At 44.0% G+C, this 18,168-nt stretch overlaps 1 protein-coding gene across 4 annotated transcripts in view; it reads left to right on the forward strand.

Moving 5' to 3' along the window:
* Nucleotides 1-337: 337 nt before the first annotated feature.
* The window catches only part of schip1 (schwannomin interacting protein 1), a 40,816-nt gene continuing 22,985 nt past the window's right edge, over nt 338-18,168 (forward strand). The window contains exons 1-2 of one of the 4 annotated variants that reach the window (XM_078246033.1): nt 338-899; nt 3,601-4,362. In XM_078246033.1, coding sequence (XP_078102159.1) covers nt 891-899; nt 3,601-4,362 — 771 coding nt within the window. In that variant the 5' untranslated portion in view covers nt 338-890. Of the gene's footprint in view, nt 900-1,431; nt 1,972-3,600; nt 4,363-9,209; nt 9,469-16,625; nt 16,943-18,168 lie in introns of those variants that run through there. The other 3 variants (XM_078246032.1, XM_078246035.1, XM_078246036.1) reach the window with 3 other exon arrangements.

The raw sequence follows: 18,168 nt of genomic DNA on the forward strand, positions 1-18,168 counted from the left end.
AGTCTTTGTTTTAAATATGTGAGGCCAAATAGTAAATATATAACAACAGGGATCCATGTGATAAAAAGCAGGTCTGGAAATATTCAAAATTCAGAATACCAGCACCATGCACCTAGATAGTTTGCTCTCTCTCTCTCTCTCTCTCTCTCTCTCTCTCTCTCTCTCTCTCTCTCTCTCTCTCTCTCTCTCTCTCTCTCTCTCTCTCTCTCTCTCGCTCTCTCTCTCTCTCTCTCTCTCTCTCTCTCTCTCTCGCGCTGTCTCTCTCTCTCTTTCTCTGTTATGTGCAAGGTCAGTGGGTTCTGTCGTCGTCACTTTCTCCTCAGAGCTGCAGGCTGCGACAGAGAGCCGGCTTATATAGACTATAGAGAGAGCCTCCACAAACACTAAACCTGTGTCAGCCGTGGAGCAGTGGCATGCTTGTTTTGCGTAATAATTGACTGATAAAGGCCGCCTGGTTGTGTGAAAGCTCTGAAACATGCCCACAACATAAGGGGAGTCACTTTACTCAGAGCCTATTTATTTTCCAGCTGACGTGGGAGCGCGCAGGCTGGACTGTTGGTTGGGCATCGCTGTGTGTGTGTGTGCCGGGGAGAAGAGGAAAGAAGCCGAGTTGACCTGCTGGGATTTTAAGACATCTAGGCTACGTTATTTTGTCCAATCTGGCAGGACTCCAGACTCCGGTTGTCTCATCTGTGGACAGACTACACACTCAGAGCGATGACTGTACTGAATTATCCACCGGCTCTCTGTAATTTCTCCAGCGAAGCCAGCCCCACCACCACCCGCCCTTAAAATAAAGCTGCTCTAAACAAGTCAGCACCATCACCGTTGTCTAACAGCTGGGATTTACACTTTACAATGTCTTGAGACGCGACGGGGAAGCTACAAAGATGATGACAGTGAGTATCGGCTCCTTTCAATGGCACTGATGTAGCATCCAGGCTACTTTTAGCTCGTTTCCCACCGGGTAGGGTTGACTAATGCACACAGTGACTTTCATTTTGGCCGTTAATGGTGGGAGGGGGTCAGTCTGGTCTCAGCTGTAGTGTCATCTTCCGATTGATAGAGTGATATTGGGCGTTTCTGTCACCGCTGTTGCCGGGGGGATATCATGTTCCTCCTGGGACTTTTTGGCAACATTACATCATATGAGTAGCCAATGAATGAGAAATTGAAGAAACGCACGCGTATTATCCAAATGCGTATCGCCTGAAATGTTTTTTTTTTTTTTTTTTTTTTTTATCAAATGCCCCCCCTTAAAATAAATAATGTTGCCAGATGTAATCATGCAACTGTGAAATGCGTGCAGAAATGCCACTTGGAGTACACTCGACGCACGCAAAGACTGGGCGGATGCGATGGCACTCCAATGCCAGCCACCTAGAGAACCACGGGCAGAGTTGTGAGGGTAGTCTTTGACATAAATTAGACGCCCCCCAGACACCCGCCCGGCTGCGGGGTGGGTATCGGTGCAGCTGTCAATTTGCATGTATTTCGTGGCCAAATCCAGCCTGTACGGTCTGCCTGCGTTTCGGTTAATCCCACAGCGGATCAGCTTTACCGCTCCAGTCTGCCGTGTTGCAGCGCCTTCTCTCTCTCGGTCTCTCTCTCCCTCTCTCTCTCTAATACACGCACACTTTAAATAATTACATTCTTTTAACCGAGCTCATGTGACCAATGTGTATTGACGCGATAATATCTGGAAACCAAGCGCTGTTGGGAGGCTGCACAAACCGGGATAACACTTCAAGAAAAGGATCGGTGACCGAGATTTGAAACGCGAACGCAGCTCGGATACTCTGCTTCTATTTTAGCGGTCTTCCTGATTTGGAGAGGAAAACTCCACCCGGTTCCTTAATCCGGGGTTTTCTAGCACTTAAAAAGCGTGACAGAGTCAAGATGACAGGCTGGTTCACACACCGCAGGGACTGGTGACCGTGTGGTGACACAGCGCGTTTGATGAGCACATCGGTAAGGTTGTTCTCCGATGTTGGCTACTGATAGGCTACATCTGATAGTATTGTACCATCCATGCTACATTTTTAAGCCTAAACATTACATTTTACAAATTCACATAATCGTGACCGGGGTCATTTTGCTGTAAAATACCAGGTCTAAGCGATTGAGCATTAAGCCATAAGTAGGCTGGTAATGTTGTGCGCCCAAGTCCTCCCCCTTAATATGTAGACAGGGGCTCCTGGAGTGTTTCATGTCAAGAACCCGCAGATTGTTGGAAATGATCCCTAGGAACTAAATATGGGATTTGACATGTCATTACTGTCTAGACTGAGGGGTAACAAGCAATACATTCACTGGTCTTATCCATGAGTGAGTAAAATAATACTGAAATGTAACTCTCCCTATGAACACCCTGGAGGTCTCGGTGGCAATGCCATATGTTACTAAGTTTAAAAAAAAAATAGCATTTAGATAGTGTAAACTATCTAATGGCAACGCAAAATACTGCTTGTGTGCAGCTATAGTGCAATCTTTAACCCTGCAGCAGCTTCACTTCTATTCTCTGTAACCCATTAGCATTTCATGGAGAAATGCAAGCTCCTCATCATAGAGTGGCTTACGTCTCTACACCGCATCAGCAATTTGTGTATCTATTCTCCAAGATGCTGAGTCACATTGCTTTGACCAACATATATATTTTCTGCATTGTGCTTTGACGTCAACAGCCAGTGTCTGCACAGGTGTGGTCCAGTGGCCATAACTCAAGAAAGCTTATTATAAGGAGGATAATACCATATGTATTGCAGTTTCTCCCTCGAGTTTTGTGTAAAACTATTAAGTCCTCATGGTATAAACCAGTAATTATCAATTATTTATAATTCATTTCTTTTCCACAGCAACTCATAATGTGGATCATTTAGGAATGTGTCATCAATTTCTCTTTGCCCTGAGAGAAATGTTGCTGCTCCTTGCTTTTCATTAACTTTTAAAAGGTGGGCTGATGCACTATGATAATGTGCTCCTGTGGAGAAACAGACTGATAACACCGCAAGAGACGACACAGGTCAGGTGGAGATTTGTGGAGGGTTGTAAACTACGTGGACATTTTCATTAGCTGTGAACTAATCAGGCGGTGATTGGGGCTCCACGGGAGCAACACAGTCAAGGTTAGACAACAACTCTGGACTGTCCGTGTCATTCAGCTTGGTGTATTGACATGTCAGTGTCACTCTCCCCACTCACAAAACACCCATGTTTTGTGCCTGTGGTGCTGTACAGATGTAGCAGTGGGTGGTGGGATATTATTCTGATACATCCAGCCACAAGGACTCCGCCTTCACTGTGTGTATCAAGTGTTGCACAATCCCACACACATGTACACATTCACCAGAGGAATGTATGATCAGTTAGCATAGTGTGTTAAGACCGGGAATCCTGCGGGACAGGAAGTGCTTTGTGGTTGCCGGTCTCAAACCACAACACTGGTGTGACTAATCTAAGTCTACACACTTCCCTAAATTCTCTTTTCATTTTCCTCTTTCCTATTCCCTCTCTTTTCTTTCTCCCTAATTTTAAACTATTGTTCTTTGCACATGCATGTTCCATAGTTGACTCATTTTCTCTATTCCTTTGTCGTTGCAGGATTACCGGGAGGATGGCATGGACCTGGGGAGTGATGCATCTAGTCGCTCCAGCTCAGAGTCCAACTCCAACAAGGTTACACCTTGCTCCCCTTCTCTTGATCTGGCCACGTTGGACGACTACAAATCCTCCCCCTCTCTGGACCTGGTCACCTTAGAGGACTATGAGGAGGACGAGGACTACCAAGAGTATAAGAAGAAGGTGATAGAGGAGTGGGAGAGCGAGTATGGAGAGGACTACACCTCTCCACAGCCTCCTGTTCAGGAGGAAGGCGGAGGAGGCATTGTGGGGGTTGACAGCCTTGGCGAAGGCTACAGGAAGACAGTGAACAGTCGCAGTCTCGCTGAAGAATTCCAGGATGTGAAGACCGTCCCGCCCCTCCCGGCCCCCAGAGGACACACTGCCACTTCAATTGCAGCCGTTCCAGAGGAACTGAAACAGAACGGCAATCTGATTTTGCCCAGGAGCCACCAGCTCCACTCCCCCGATACACCACAGGGGGGCACAGGGATTCCCAAGCCCCGCCACCGCAGTTCCACTCAAGGCAGGGGGAGCCGCAGCACTGGTGGTGGTGGTGCAGGAGGCAGTGGAGGGACTGGGGGACGGATGGGGGGACACAAAGAGGAGCAGGGTGTAGAGGAGGAGCCTCTGCCCACCATGGACTGGGCGGCCCTGGAGAGACACCTGGCTGGACTGCAGTGCAGAGAGCAGGAGAACCAGAACCTCAACCAAAACCACATGGGCAAGACTAACTACACCTCTGTAAGTGTCTAAGGACTTTACTTGTCGTTTCCTGTGGGGTTTTCTACTTATGTGTGTCAAGTGTTATCTCACACATTGTTTTCCCATGCTCTGGTAGGCATCTGTTATCCAGCAGTTATCTGTGACAGATGGACCCTGGAAACATTAGGTTTGGTTAGCTGGAGTAAGGAAGAGGGATTAGTCGGCTAATGTAGCGCTAAGCTATGTGGCCAAGCTATAAACCTGACAATCATGGAAATCATGGGCTACATACACTGATTCAGAGAATCTCTGTCCAACAGTGCAAGCAAATAATTGTTATTATTTGATGACTTTGGACAGATAATGACTACAGCAAATATGTATTGCTGGCCTTACAGTCTTGTATCTGTTTAACCTAGTTTAAAAAGAAAAAATCCCCGTTGTCCTTTGTTGTGGCTATGTGGTGTTTCTACCAGAAGAGGTCAGTGTTGCATTGACATTTACAGCAGCAGAGAGCTGCTGCAGGCCTTTAATGCCACACCAGCAGCTCCAGCGCTTAATGCTTTTATGGTTCACTTGCAATCTCATGACATTGCTCAGTTTGAATCACAGTCTTCTAGTTTTCAGTCTCAGAGATCTACGGTTTCTTGTTGGTCTGTGGGTCGGGTCCAAAAGGGTGTAGCTTAGAAAATATTTAGGGAGGAGCAGGAGAAAATAGTTTACAGCAGCCACAGTTTCAGCGCAGACACATGCAGTTCTTGTGTCACTGAATAAAACTAAGCAAGGACACATTTGTGTTTGAGAAACAGGGATTGGTGTTCTCTTTTGGTATGCAAGAACCAAGACCTTTTTCTCAGTGCACACGGACAATGGCTGCAGCCAGTGCCATTGTTAGTGTGTTGTGTGTGTTGTGTGTCTTTGTTTGTCTGTCCTGGAGGCCCCCTCTGTCTCCCTGAGGCACGCCAGGAATGCAGCGTGATAAGTGGGGGATGAAAGGAAGGAAAGAGGGAGGAAAGGAGAGGAAGATGGTATCTTTGGGACTAGGCAGTTCAGGGTCACATGGCTCATGTGTTTGTGTCAATGTTCATTACCTGCTGTCCATCTTAAACAAGAAGGTCACCTTCTGGCTCGCTTTAGTCTAGGGAAAGTCTGCTCTGTCTCCGTCTCTCTGTCCCTCTCTCTCCCTCTAGCCAGTGGGCTGTGATATTATTGACCTGGGTGGAAGAAAATCTCTTGAAAGTGAGCCTCTGTCTCCACATGCAGCCACAATCTTGTGCACACACACATTCACATACATGCTCTTTACCACATGTGATGTCTCACATGTGTGTACATGAAGGTACTGTAGACCAGGCCTGGTGTGGTTGATAGAGATAGCCTGGTCCTGATGCTGATAAAGTGCCACGACTTCCAACTGTCTTTCCGATTACAAGGAAAAGCAAATCCTCAGAAAATACCGGGCCTCAGATTTTGATGGCCCTGAGTAGATAAGAAATTTGAATTAGCTGTGGAATCCCACCTGAGCTGGGATCAGAAGAGATATACCAGAATTGATGAGACTTATATCAAGCTCATATCCTGGACAATCCCACTCTTGAAATCTTTTAAGTGCTGCTCTACTTCAGAGGAATGCCCATCATATGGTTTATATCAATCCACTGAACTTCTGACATGTGATTTGACCTTTTGGTTTGTTTAGTCCTATTTGTGAGCTTCCTTAATGAAAGAGGACTATGCTCGTATTGACCCTCTGCTAACCTGCTAACGAGAGCATCAGAAGCAGTCAAGTGTCAATTTAGCAACTGAGACATTCCCACAAGACTTCCCCTGTGTCTTTCTATGTCAGGGGCCATCCACGTTTCTTGTTTTGCTGGACTTATCAGACACCCTAGAGGAAAACGGGGGCTGGTGCTTTTAAAATGTCGTTAAATATTTAGACATCCACCCAGGCGGGACCCACCAGCTAGATGATGCGTGTGTTCATGTATGGAGGGGTCTGTCTGTTTGGGATGTTGCTGGGGTCCAGAGGGACAGAGAAATTCATGCTTCAGTAGAGCTTCAAAAGCATCTGTGCTTTAAGAAAGACGGGACACAGTGAAGCTCAAAGCTAATATTCGGTCGCAAAGTGCCTGGAGGCTGGTCTCCAGTCAGATGCAGTAGCTACAGTACACCACACTTGTTTGTATATAAGAAAATGGTAAAATATGGATCAGATCGAATGAGCTGTCAGCCAGACAGATAGGATACACAGACCTCTTCCTGCATACCTCAGTCCTGTTCACATCTCAATGGCAACAGTCCCATTTGCACCGTCTTGTCGAAGTCAGGGTTGAATCATAGTACAGGAGAGTCTGCAGGTCTGTGAAAAGTTCATTTAACCCTTGTGTTGTCTTCCATTCGACCATGTACATGTCGTCCTGAAAATCAACACTTTTTCTGACGTTTTCGTCTCTTTTATCTACACTTTTGTCTCTTTTTTCAATGTTTTGGGCTCTTTTTTTACGTTTAACGCTTCTTTTCACTGCCATTTATAAACACCACTAACACCAACTTATTACCAGTTTTATACTCATTTTTGGAATTCATGGTCAGTACACCTCATTTATAGGAAATTATACCTAATTCTTGAGTTACAAAAGCAGAAATTATAAATTATTTAGACTCATATTAAAGAAAGGATAATTACAGAAGTATAAATGTCAACCTTCAGTCTGGTTTTGAAACATTTTCTTTTTTTCAAATGCAAATTTTTTTTATAAAACACCCAAAAGTCAATGAAAGTAGAGATCCTGTCTTTTGTTGTACTTGCGAAGCACGATATTTCTGATATGGACATTTTGAAAAACAGGGTCAAATTTGACAAGATCAACTTTTTTTAGCTACATTTAAAGGAATAGTTTGACATTTTGGAAAACAAGCTTATTCACTTTCTTTCCAAGCATGCCAACTATTCCTTTAGATTCTACATTTTAAACACACAACTACAGTAGTAGAGTGGCATTGGTTTTTCACCATGCAGTGACATGTTTCTTTGTGCTGTAGGTCTTTTTGTAGATTACCACTTTGTAATACAATGGAGCTAGTCTGTACCATAAAAACCTTCATTTATTCCTGCCTGTTATTTCTTTTTTGCATTAATGAACCAGTCATATTGGTGCAGGTGTGTTTATTTAGGGTGTGGTTTCTGGCTGCTGTAATTTCAGCGTCATTCATGAGGATGAGGGCCATGCTGACCTGTTCGTAATTTGTTTCTAATGAACTCTGGCGTGGCAGGGAGGGCCCACAGGGACCTCAAGTACAGTCGGGGTAACACTACCCCTAACCCTCCATTTAGCGGCGCGCCCCTAAAAGGCAAACAATAATATTATTCTTCCGAGCCAGTCTTGAGGTAAAAAAGGCAGAGATGGGGTCAGTCTACATGTATAGATAATCAATACTCCTTTTTACCTGTGTTGTATTACTGTAAATCCATGCCTACAGGCTACTTCTTTTTCAATCTCAGAGTGCACACACCCACACTTACTCACACAATTTAGAAAGAAAAAACATGGGCAAACCATGGTTAGAAAGATAAGGCCTGTGCTAAGACCTGCAGCACCACTCCCACTTTAACAATGTAGAGAAGAGCTTTCTCACTCACTCACACACAAACACACACACACATGCACACACACAGATATGCCTCCATCCATCCATCCATCTTCATCCGCTTATCCGGGGTCGGGTCGCGGGGGTAGCAGCTCTAGCAGGGGACCCCAAACTTCCCTTTCCCGGGCCACATTAACCAGCTCCGACTGGGGGATCCCGAGGCGTTCCCAGGCCAGGTTAGAGATATAATCCCTCCACCTAGTCCTGGGTCTCCCCCGAGGCCTCCTCCCAGCTGGACGTGCCTGGAACGCCTCCCTAGGGAGGCGCCCAGGGGGCATCCTTACCAGATGACCAAACCACCTCAACTGGCTCCTTTCGACGCAAAGGAGCAGCGGCACAGATAGGCCTATATCTGTGAATCATGCCAGATATAATTAGAAATGGGATAAAAAAAGATCTGCTTTGTAAAAATTTGGACAACTTCTAAATGTATAATCTATGAACAGGTCGATGAACATCTACTTTATAGGAAAGCACACCTTATAAAAAGGCCAAGAGCCAGACAGAATTGTAGAAATGTGGAGTGCTCTGCCACAGAGAAGCACTGAAGGGTTGTAGAAAATAAAAGATTGAGTAAAAAGCAGGAAGAGGTTCAAGAAAAGAGCAATGGCAGAGAGAGGTTTCTCTGTGCTCTGTGATTATGTTCAAGTTCAACAGTTGAACTGTGCTCGCCGCCCTCCACTAACAACCTAACTACAACCTTCACCCAGTACTCAGACTGTGCCACGTAGAGGGAGAGAGAGGGCGAAGGTAGGAGAAGTAGGAAATTGTAGGGTTTGAGAAGTCCTCATTGCAGTTATAGTGGATATAAATAAGCACAAACTATGACTATTCACATTGGAGTTAGGTCCTATATGGGGAAACAAAGCATGCAAGTCTGAAGTTAGAAGAGTAGCAGATAGGCGGGATTAAAAAAGAACCTGTGGAATAAGAGCGAGGCGAGAAAGGGTTTATGGGGTCAGAGGTATGGTTTGAATGAAGACAGTGGTGAGCCAAAAAGGGAGGGAAGTTGGAGGAGTAGACAGTCAACGTATACATGGGTAGGAACTTCGTAGGAGAAGGCTTCAGAGGTGGGGGCAGGGCTTTAGCCAGGTGTGGATAGCGCCTTTTGAGGCTCCGGTGTCTGTTCAGCCCCCTTGGCTTAACCACTGTTCCTCGTGTGTGAGTGTGTGCCGGTACCAGTTGAAACACGCCCAGCCCTCTGCAAACCACAGCTCACACACACACACACACACACACATACACACACACACTCCTTACACACTCATTGCAATACCTCTGCTTTAGAGTTATGCAGCTTTCTGTCTCCTGTTAGTCCACACACACATGCACACACTAACCAAACTGATTCAAAGGATATATTTTTCTTCTCATGGTATCCTGGCATTCTGCCATTGTTGGTAGATGTTTTTATTCCTTTTCCTTTTTTATCAGTGGAGTATTTTTCATCTCAGCTTAACCTTGGATTCCTCACAGCAAGTCGGGCACTTAACTCAGGTAAAGCAAAAGATGACATTTTCAACATTACAAACGAAAGTCTGTCGTCAAACCAGGACAAATGTTTAATAAGTTCAGACTCAAAGTTAGATACATTGTTTGGCAAATGCTTCCTAATGTAATTGTAACTCTGGGCACTACATTCCTCTGCTGTGACATGTTGTCTTTTGAGTTAGTATGCAACAGAAAAGTTAAATATGTCGAGAATGGAAACATAAAGTAGAGCCAGCTGCACATCTGTCCATGCATCTGACTTTTTCTCAAAACTACAGTAATTTTTCTTTAACAAAGAGCAGGTTCATGCTGGCAGGACTCTGACCATATGTGGGTTGCTACTTGGTAGTCCTCTATGTTTTCTTTCTGGCAAAGAAAGAATATCATCAAATATGCAGTGCAGGTGTATTTGAATCCTGTTTTAAATAAGCAAAGCTTTGTGCTACACCTGTTTTGAATGTTCCCTTACCTTGAGATGCAGACAAAGTTTGTGACTCACCAAGTCAAGCTCAAAGAGCGAGCAAAGGGCCAACTGGTCGAGGTCTTTGTGTTGCCTCTGGATGCCTCGTGTCACCTCAGGTCTTCTGTTAAAAGTTGCACACCACAAAGATTACAACTGACTGGCGACTGCATGCACATACAATCTGCATGTGCATCTGATCGGAGGAAACGAGGCTGTCACATCCTAAGACGCTTATTAAAGACCATCAAGATAAAACTGTTTCGAGGGTCTTGTTATATACACTTGGACAACAAATAGAGAATAAGTCAGATAAGAAGGTGCAGCTGGCACTGTCAAGCTTTGTTTTGCACTGGCCTTGTCAGCCTATGGTCCTTTGCTTGTGGAAGAGGAAAAAAAGGCAGAAGCAAAACATTAGATCATCTCATGGGTAATATCAGTTTGCTGACAGGCTGAACAGCCAGTCAGTTGGCTCTCTCACCGTTGGAGATTCAACGTTATTACATAATATTACATATTACATTGATGCCACGGCCTCAACAGTGGTTGAAAAGGGAAGTCAGTCTGCTATACCTGCACATGCTCACGTCAACTTGCTGGCTGGTGGGTATTGTCAAAACATTCTACATACAAACTGTAACCAAGGGAAACACAAACACCTAAGAAATACCTCAGGTTATTTCTGTAAGTTAAAGTCTCATAGACGGCCTCGGCAGAAGTGGTGCTGTCTAAACTGCTCTTATCTGGTGTCAAAGTACAGTTTAATCAGCTGCCTGATAATCTCTCCTCGTCTGCAGACGCAAACAAACACAAAAACATACAAACCTCTTTGTATTGATGAGTAACAATGACGCTATAGGTGTAGATGAACTAACAAAGATAGATAAGCTTCCTATTTGGTCACTTGAGGTAGAAGGTTATTAAGTATTTGACCTACTCTATTGTGTGTAATGATTCAAAAGCATGTCACCAAGGCATCCCAACTGCATTGTGGGCACATCAGATAGAGGTGCTGCTTTGATTGTTGAGTTTTGGGTGGGAAGATGTAGCCCACAGCTACACATTCCTCCACTGTTTGTCTGGTTGATCATCTTGCTTGATACAGAAGAACTCACACAAACACACCCTTTCTCTGATTCATTCAAACCATTATTCACCAAGGTCTGAGAGTCAACCCGCTCTTCTGCATGTGTTATATAGCCTATCTGGCACGGAAGTCAACTTAGGCTCATACCAAGTCTCAAACTCATTTTGCTACACAGTTCTCCACCTTCTTCTTTTCTTTCCTTCTTCCAGACATCCCCCTCTTTACTATACCATCCCCACTCATTTTCCCTGCTAATTGTCCTCTTCCTCAAGCTGTCAGGAAGCATTATTGCCTAATGTTCTCACACAGCCAAAATGCAGCAGGAGACCATTTTCTCCCCTCCGCCTCGTTCCCCCTTTCTACCCTATGAAAACTATCAAAGAGGGGCGCAGGCTGTGAGTGGCAGAGCGTGCTGTGGAGGAAATGGGGATTTATGTAGCAGTTAGGGGACGGCCTCTAATGTTATAGCTTTGTGTCTGTCCTCATACTGCACAGTCACTACGGACCGGAGCTGAATACACACACTCGCACACAGGCCGGCTTTATAAGTAAGAACAGGGCCGAAGGAGATAAAAACAAGGTTTATTGCAAGACAGCAACAAAAAAAGACTGAGAGGAATTGAGTAAGAGAGAAAAAAGGGTTTATGTTTTCCAAGCGGTGAAGGATTTTAAACTCCTATCCATCACCTCTCCTGTCTCTTTTTGGGAGGAATAAAGGGTTGAGTCAGACACACACACACAGTTGCTGGGGTGGAGCTGAAACATGAAACGCTAGTCTTCTCTGCCCCTAATTATAGTGTGTGTGTGTGTGTGTGTGTGTGTGTGTGTGTGTGTGTGTGTGTGTGTGTGTGTGTGTGTGCGCGAATGTGCATGTGTGAGGTAGAGAAGTAGGTTGTGAACTTGGTGTGTTTATACCAAGCTAAAAATACAAGACATGTTTAACTCACGTCTGCACACCCACACAGACCCCAACAAACCACGAGTATTTTTGTCTCTGTGTTTCTGACTCTGTGTTAGCTAAGCTGTAAATCCATGCCTGTTCATGTGACTGTGTGTGTGTGTGTGTGTGTGTGTGTGTGTGTGTGTGTGTGTGTGTGTGTGTGTGTGTGTGTGTGTGTGTGTGTGTGAGAGAGAGAGAGAGAGAGAGAGACACAGAGAGAGGGAGAAAGAGAGGGACTTTGTGCCAGGTCATGCAGAGAGCTTCATCTGTTGCTGTAGGGAACAGAACACTTTTATCTCCTCACATACTCATAACACAAGAATAATCATTCCATCAGGCTAAAGTAGGGCTGCAGCTAATGACTGGTTTCTTGATTGGTTAATCGCTAAGTCTGTGAAATGTCCGAAAATGCCTGTTTCAGTTTCCTTAAGCCTGAGATGACATCTTCATAGTGCTTTGTCCAAAATACAAACAATGAACTATTACATAACAACAATGGCAGGAAATGATCACTTATCTTTGACTAATTTGCCAATAACTTTCTTGATTATTTAATGATTTTGGTCTGTAACATGTCAGAAAATAGAAAAACATCTAAGTATTTTACAATCACAATATTTTATTTAGTCCAACCAACAGTTCAAAGCCCAAAAATGTTCCGTTTAAAATTGTTTGTTAACAAATAAAAGCAGCAAATATTGTATTTATATATATTATATTAATATAATTGAGAGCTGGAATGATTATAGAGAATGTTTGCTTTTTTATAAAAAAATTATTTAAAAACAAATGTTGATCAACTAATTGAATAATGGACTAATCATATAAACTAGAGAGTAATCGATAAATCACTTCAGCTCCAGACTAAAGTTATTTTTTTTCCACATTCCCTTTTTGCTTTCCCCAATATTCAAGACAACAAGAAGCATGTAAAAAACAATGTCTGTCTCAGCTACTTATTATTCCCTGTGACTCACTACTCCTGTTTCATAATGAGCTTTGTCATTGCAAAAGTGTGATTGGCGGTCATTTACTCAGTTGGTATACACATTTGTTGTGATGCATTAAAAATATGAAACAAATATTAATGAAAGCCTGGTGTTCACAGCATGCTCAGTCTTCCCACCACCGACTGTAGACATACAGTCCTCATTAGAACAACCTCTGGTGGCTGACTGAGCACACACACACATACACACACACACACACACACACATACACTCCCTGGCCTTCCACATCAGTTCCTCCCTGTCAGAGCGAGCTCATTACCGCCAGATTCTGGCCCTCACACTGAGCCAACCTGCTTTGCTATGCAATGTTTTTACACTGGCACAAAATGTCAGCTCGCTAAAAGCATCTGTGCTCCCGTTCTCCCTGCTGAGAAGGAGAGCGAGGCAGAAAAAAAGAGAGGCAAGGAGGAGGAAGATGGAGAAATGTGGTGAAAAGAAAGCAAATGTAGTTACACTGAAAGGATGGAGAGAAATCACGGAGGGAGGGATGGCAAGGAGGCTAAAAAGAAGAGAGGGCAAGCTGTTTGTCAGAGAAATGGAGGAAGCATCACAGCATGACTGAGAATTGTGTTTTTTTTTCCATGAGCTGTACGGAGTGTTACGAGGACTTTACCACCTACAGTATCATTTCCAACTCTCTCTGTATCCCACTAACAGCGGAGTGATCCACCATGTTATCAACTGTGTTATCGGTGACTTATAATTAGGTATTCATTATTTCTGTTTGCCACTATAAATATGCCCACACAGCAGAGTTAAACACACAGAGTCCCACATGAGTGGTGTTTTGATATGCAGGATGAGAGGAGGAAAACGAGGATGCGATGAGCTGCTCCAGTGCTCGGTGTACACTACAACACACCCTCACAGCAAGAGTGACTCACATAACTGCTCTGCGCAGGAATAAATTACATATGCTGTCAAAGTTTGGCATTAGTATCAGCATCCATCTATATTTTAGCCGAAAGACACTTGTCTTTTAGTTTATAGAGTTACACCACCCACACAAACATACTCCTAATGGTGCCAGTGTGTGGGAGGCTGAACTGCAGTCTGCCTGCCTTTGTCTCCAGTTAATAATCTTTGATTTGAATCTTCTTTGTGCTGATAAAGGCCGCTACCATCGTAAAATAAAATGTTGTGCTATTTGAGATGGCTAATACTCATATCATCATTTCATCAGGTGCTACACACTACACAGTCAGGGTAGTGTCAGATATTTTCTTTGCTAGTGTGACTAAAGAGGTTCTGTCTTGGTCTTCACCTGTTCTGTGACTCAGATTGTAACCTTGACAACCATGTGAAGGTCAGCGGTGGGGGTGTCAACGGAATGACTGCTGCCATGGTGATAGAGGAGAGAAAAGAGGTTGCTATGGCTTCTTTAATCAAAGCATGGCAAAGTTTGTTTTGCTCCTGTGTATGTGTGTATGCGGGCACCTGCCTTAGTGCATCAAAAAGACAAATCACTACTATGCATCTGTATTCAAAAGGGTGAAGCGTCAGGCTTTAATGCGTCTTGAGATCTTAAGGATTGCCGGTTTTGGAAGCTACAAGTAAGGTGTGTGTGGGGGGGGGGTTTAGACAATGTTGGATGATCCAAAAAAGCACTTCTTCTGACGCATACTAACATCTTAAGAGAAACTCAGTCTGAGTCAAAGTTTATACTTGGAACCACATTTAAGAAACTCCTTATTAGGTTACTGAAATCAGCAGGATGATTCACGTGTGATTGTGCTCACCAGTTTTTTGACTTCCCTTGAGATTTTAATTTTCTTCAAGCACTTGCCGATGAGTAGAGGGCGCTTACTGTATAAGCAAACACATACTGAAACTTAACATATCCAGCAGAAAGACAGCAACATACTGTATACACATTGAGAGAAAATGCAGGATCCCTTGACTTGCTATATGTATGACTCCCTTCACCAGCCACTTTTTTTTAAATCTCTCTGCTATTTCTCGCTTGGCTTCACTGTTTTCCCCTACTTACTGTATGCCTGAAAACTCAGCATAAGCTTAAGCTTTTACGAGGCACAGTTAGTAGCTTTCACAGTAAGAAAAACAAGTTTATCACTGGCCAATGTCATGCACAGATAATTATATCCAAGGGTAGCGTGACTGGATGGGCACTGTTCCAGTTTGCCCCAGATGGGCACCACGCAGAAAGCCAAACCCGAGCCAGTGATGTTCAGCAGAGAGATCAGAGCAGAGAGCTCATCGATCCACTTCCAAGTCATTAAACCCAAGAGTGGTCTTATCGGGAAAAGCAGCGTCACCCAACAGAGATCAATATCGGATAGAGAGATCTGGCCTGAGGGGAGGGATGAGATAACAGGAGGTGTGTGTAGCTAGCTACTTTGCCAAAAAAAAAAAATAGACGAAAAGAAAAGCTGGAATAGATGTATAATTTAATTACATCAGGATGCCACGCTCCCCACATTCTCTGCAAAGCTGAGTGTTGACAGCGTAAGAAAATAAATGCTCGGGCGCCTGGGTAGCTCACCTGGTAGAGTGCACGCCCATATATAGAGGTTTACTCCACAACGCAGCGGCCGCAGGTTCCACCTTTTGACAATTTATGACTTTTCCGACATACTATTTGACTTCTTTATTTAGATTGCTGCACTTACAGTTCTGGATAAAACCAAACAATGAAAGGTGGATTAGTGCTGAAATGATCGGTTGGTTTTCCAGTTAGTCTTGGTTGTAATTTAAATACAAATGAAATTGACTTGACTAGACTAAATGGTTAATCAGTTAATTGCAAAATAATCTACATATTATGCGATGGTGCCCCAATGCAAAAATCACAATGAGAAGGACACCTGTTTACATCTCAGTGAGATCAAAAAGAAAAGACAAATCAGAAAAGAAAGAGAGGGATTTATAACAGTAATGCAAAGAGGCCAGGATAGAGGAATGAATGAAGAGATTGAGAAGGAAGAGATTATCTGAGTAGGTTGGCCTGTGTGTGGATTATAGACCAGCCATCTGCCACTATGGGATTATAATTCTACAAAGGGCAGACAGAGAATGAGGGGACGATGTACATGCAAAACCCATGTACTATGTATACCTTTACACAGTGAGGTAAAGATTAAACAAACTCACACATCAGTGAGCGACGCATCTTTGACCAAATACAAGTGTTGAAACTAAATTTTAGGCTAAATGTTAGATTAAATCGAGAATAAGCAGCCATAACAATCTGACCTGACATCAAATGCCAGCTTTTGGTACTTGACATTTTCTAACACTTTGAACCCCAGCTCTGTTTAAGTTTGAGTCTTGCAGCATCCTATCTTTAATTCATGCAGCTCATATAGGGATTGAGCTAAAGGTAAAGGAAAAAAGTCACTCCTCTGCCCTTCTCTTCCTCTCTCTATCTCTGTGTCTCTCTGTCTGGTATGACTCCATATGAACCAGCAGAATGACATTCCGACCCTGACCCACGCCAACCTCTCCCTCCCTCCCTCTCCCACCATCCCCTGTCCCACTGGCCGAGTCTGCATACACTCAGACCAACAGCTCCTCCCCCTTTCCAGTCCGAACCAGAGAGAGAAAGGCGACCGGGAGTGTACTCTGCTTTTCACTGCTCCCCTCCCTCCCTCTTTTTCTCTCTCTCTCTCTCGTTCTCACACCCCTCCTCCAGTCTCTCGCTCCCCTCCCTCTTTCAGCTTTGGGGAAGCAGCGATCAGACCCTGTCTTTCTCTCTTAGCAAACAGACAGACCAGAAAACAATCAAAAACAGAGATAGAAAGCATAGCAGAGGGTGAAAAACTGAACTGAAGGAGAGGCAAGCAGCAGAATTGATCTTTTTAATCGAGGACTGGGTAGGATCCTCTCCTCTTCCCTCCTCTCCGCCGGAATACTACTGCAGGGCTGGGAATCTCATCCCAGTCCCGCTCCTGTTCTCCCAGCTCAGCCAACTCTGCTTTAGGATGCTGTGAAGGATGGTCCACCAGGAAAACTGTTCTTACCAGGTAGTTCTCAGAGCTACATGACACATCACATTAGTTTCATTTAATTGCCAATTTCTTTGCCACTTCGACAGACACAAGCTGATGTCCATTTTGTTGTTGTTAGCTCCGCTGATTGTACAAATATCATGTTTTATCTCCTCAGTTCAGTTTATTGTAAATCCTTGAACATCACGTTGAAACTAGGACATTGTTGATGTGTTGGAGTATTTCACTGTCTTTTGTGGTTACGTGATTGTGTTGTGAATCTGATGGCTGGCTGGTTGCTAAGAGAGTACTTGACTCAAGAGAATAATGTCCAACCTCCCCTCCACCTCCTCATCATCCAGCCTCATCAATTCATGTCAAGGAGGCATGAGGTATGCATGTAACTGCAAGTTTATTGTGTCATGACTGAACTGTGAGTGCAAATTTATTCTGTGCCGTTAGTTTCATATAAGCGAGTGTATGGTGCACACAACAAAGTGAAAAAGAGAATTTAAATGTGAATACTTGCTTGGAGGGTTGTGTACATGTGTGTGTGCATGTTTATTAGTGGGTCCGAGACATGTGACAGCAGTGTCCCACTTTATCTAACCAGGAATTGGGAGGAGTGAAGGAGTTATGATTAAAGGAAAGCAAGTGTATCACATCTGCTTCTCTATAACCCGCTCTGCTTAGGAAGAAAGTCTGCAATGCAGCGGAGATGGAAAGTGGGAACAAGCAGAGAGGTAGATGAAAGGCAAAAGAGATGAGCTGAATATGCTGGGGGGGTGGGGGGGAGAGAATTGAGGGGGAAAGTTGGAGGTTCTTTGATGGCGAGAAGCAAGTGTAGAAGCAGGTAGCGATGCATGAAAAACTGCAGAGAAGTGATGATCAGAAAACATGAGGGTCTTGTGAGATGTATGGGTCTTGTGGGTACACAGAGTGTTTTATTAACATGTGAATCAACATGAAAACTTGAGAGTCAAAATTATGTCCTACAAAATTTCTTGTGGGTTTAAACAGAGAAGCATTTTGGTGTATGCACTGAAGAAATGTGATTGATCCAGTTACTAGATCATTTACATTTTACACATACTACTAGACATAGATTCTAGTATGTACTGCTGTTTTCGTGTAGTCTTGCAGTTCTAGCTTAGCTGAAGGGCTTTGAGCTGGGTGCTAACAAGTGTAAGTGCTCACCTCTCTGCCGTTATCAACATTTACAAAAGCTCATCTCTTGTCAGCTCCGTGTGCATGCCTGCCTT

The sequence above is a fragment of the Sander vitreus genome, chromosome 3, assembly GCF_031162955.1.
Source record: "Sander vitreus isolate 19-12246 chromosome 3, sanVit1, whole genome shotgun sequence".
In the NCBI taxonomy this organism is placed as follows: Eukaryota; Metazoa; Chordata; class Actinopteri; order Perciformes; family Percidae; genus Sander; species Sander vitreus.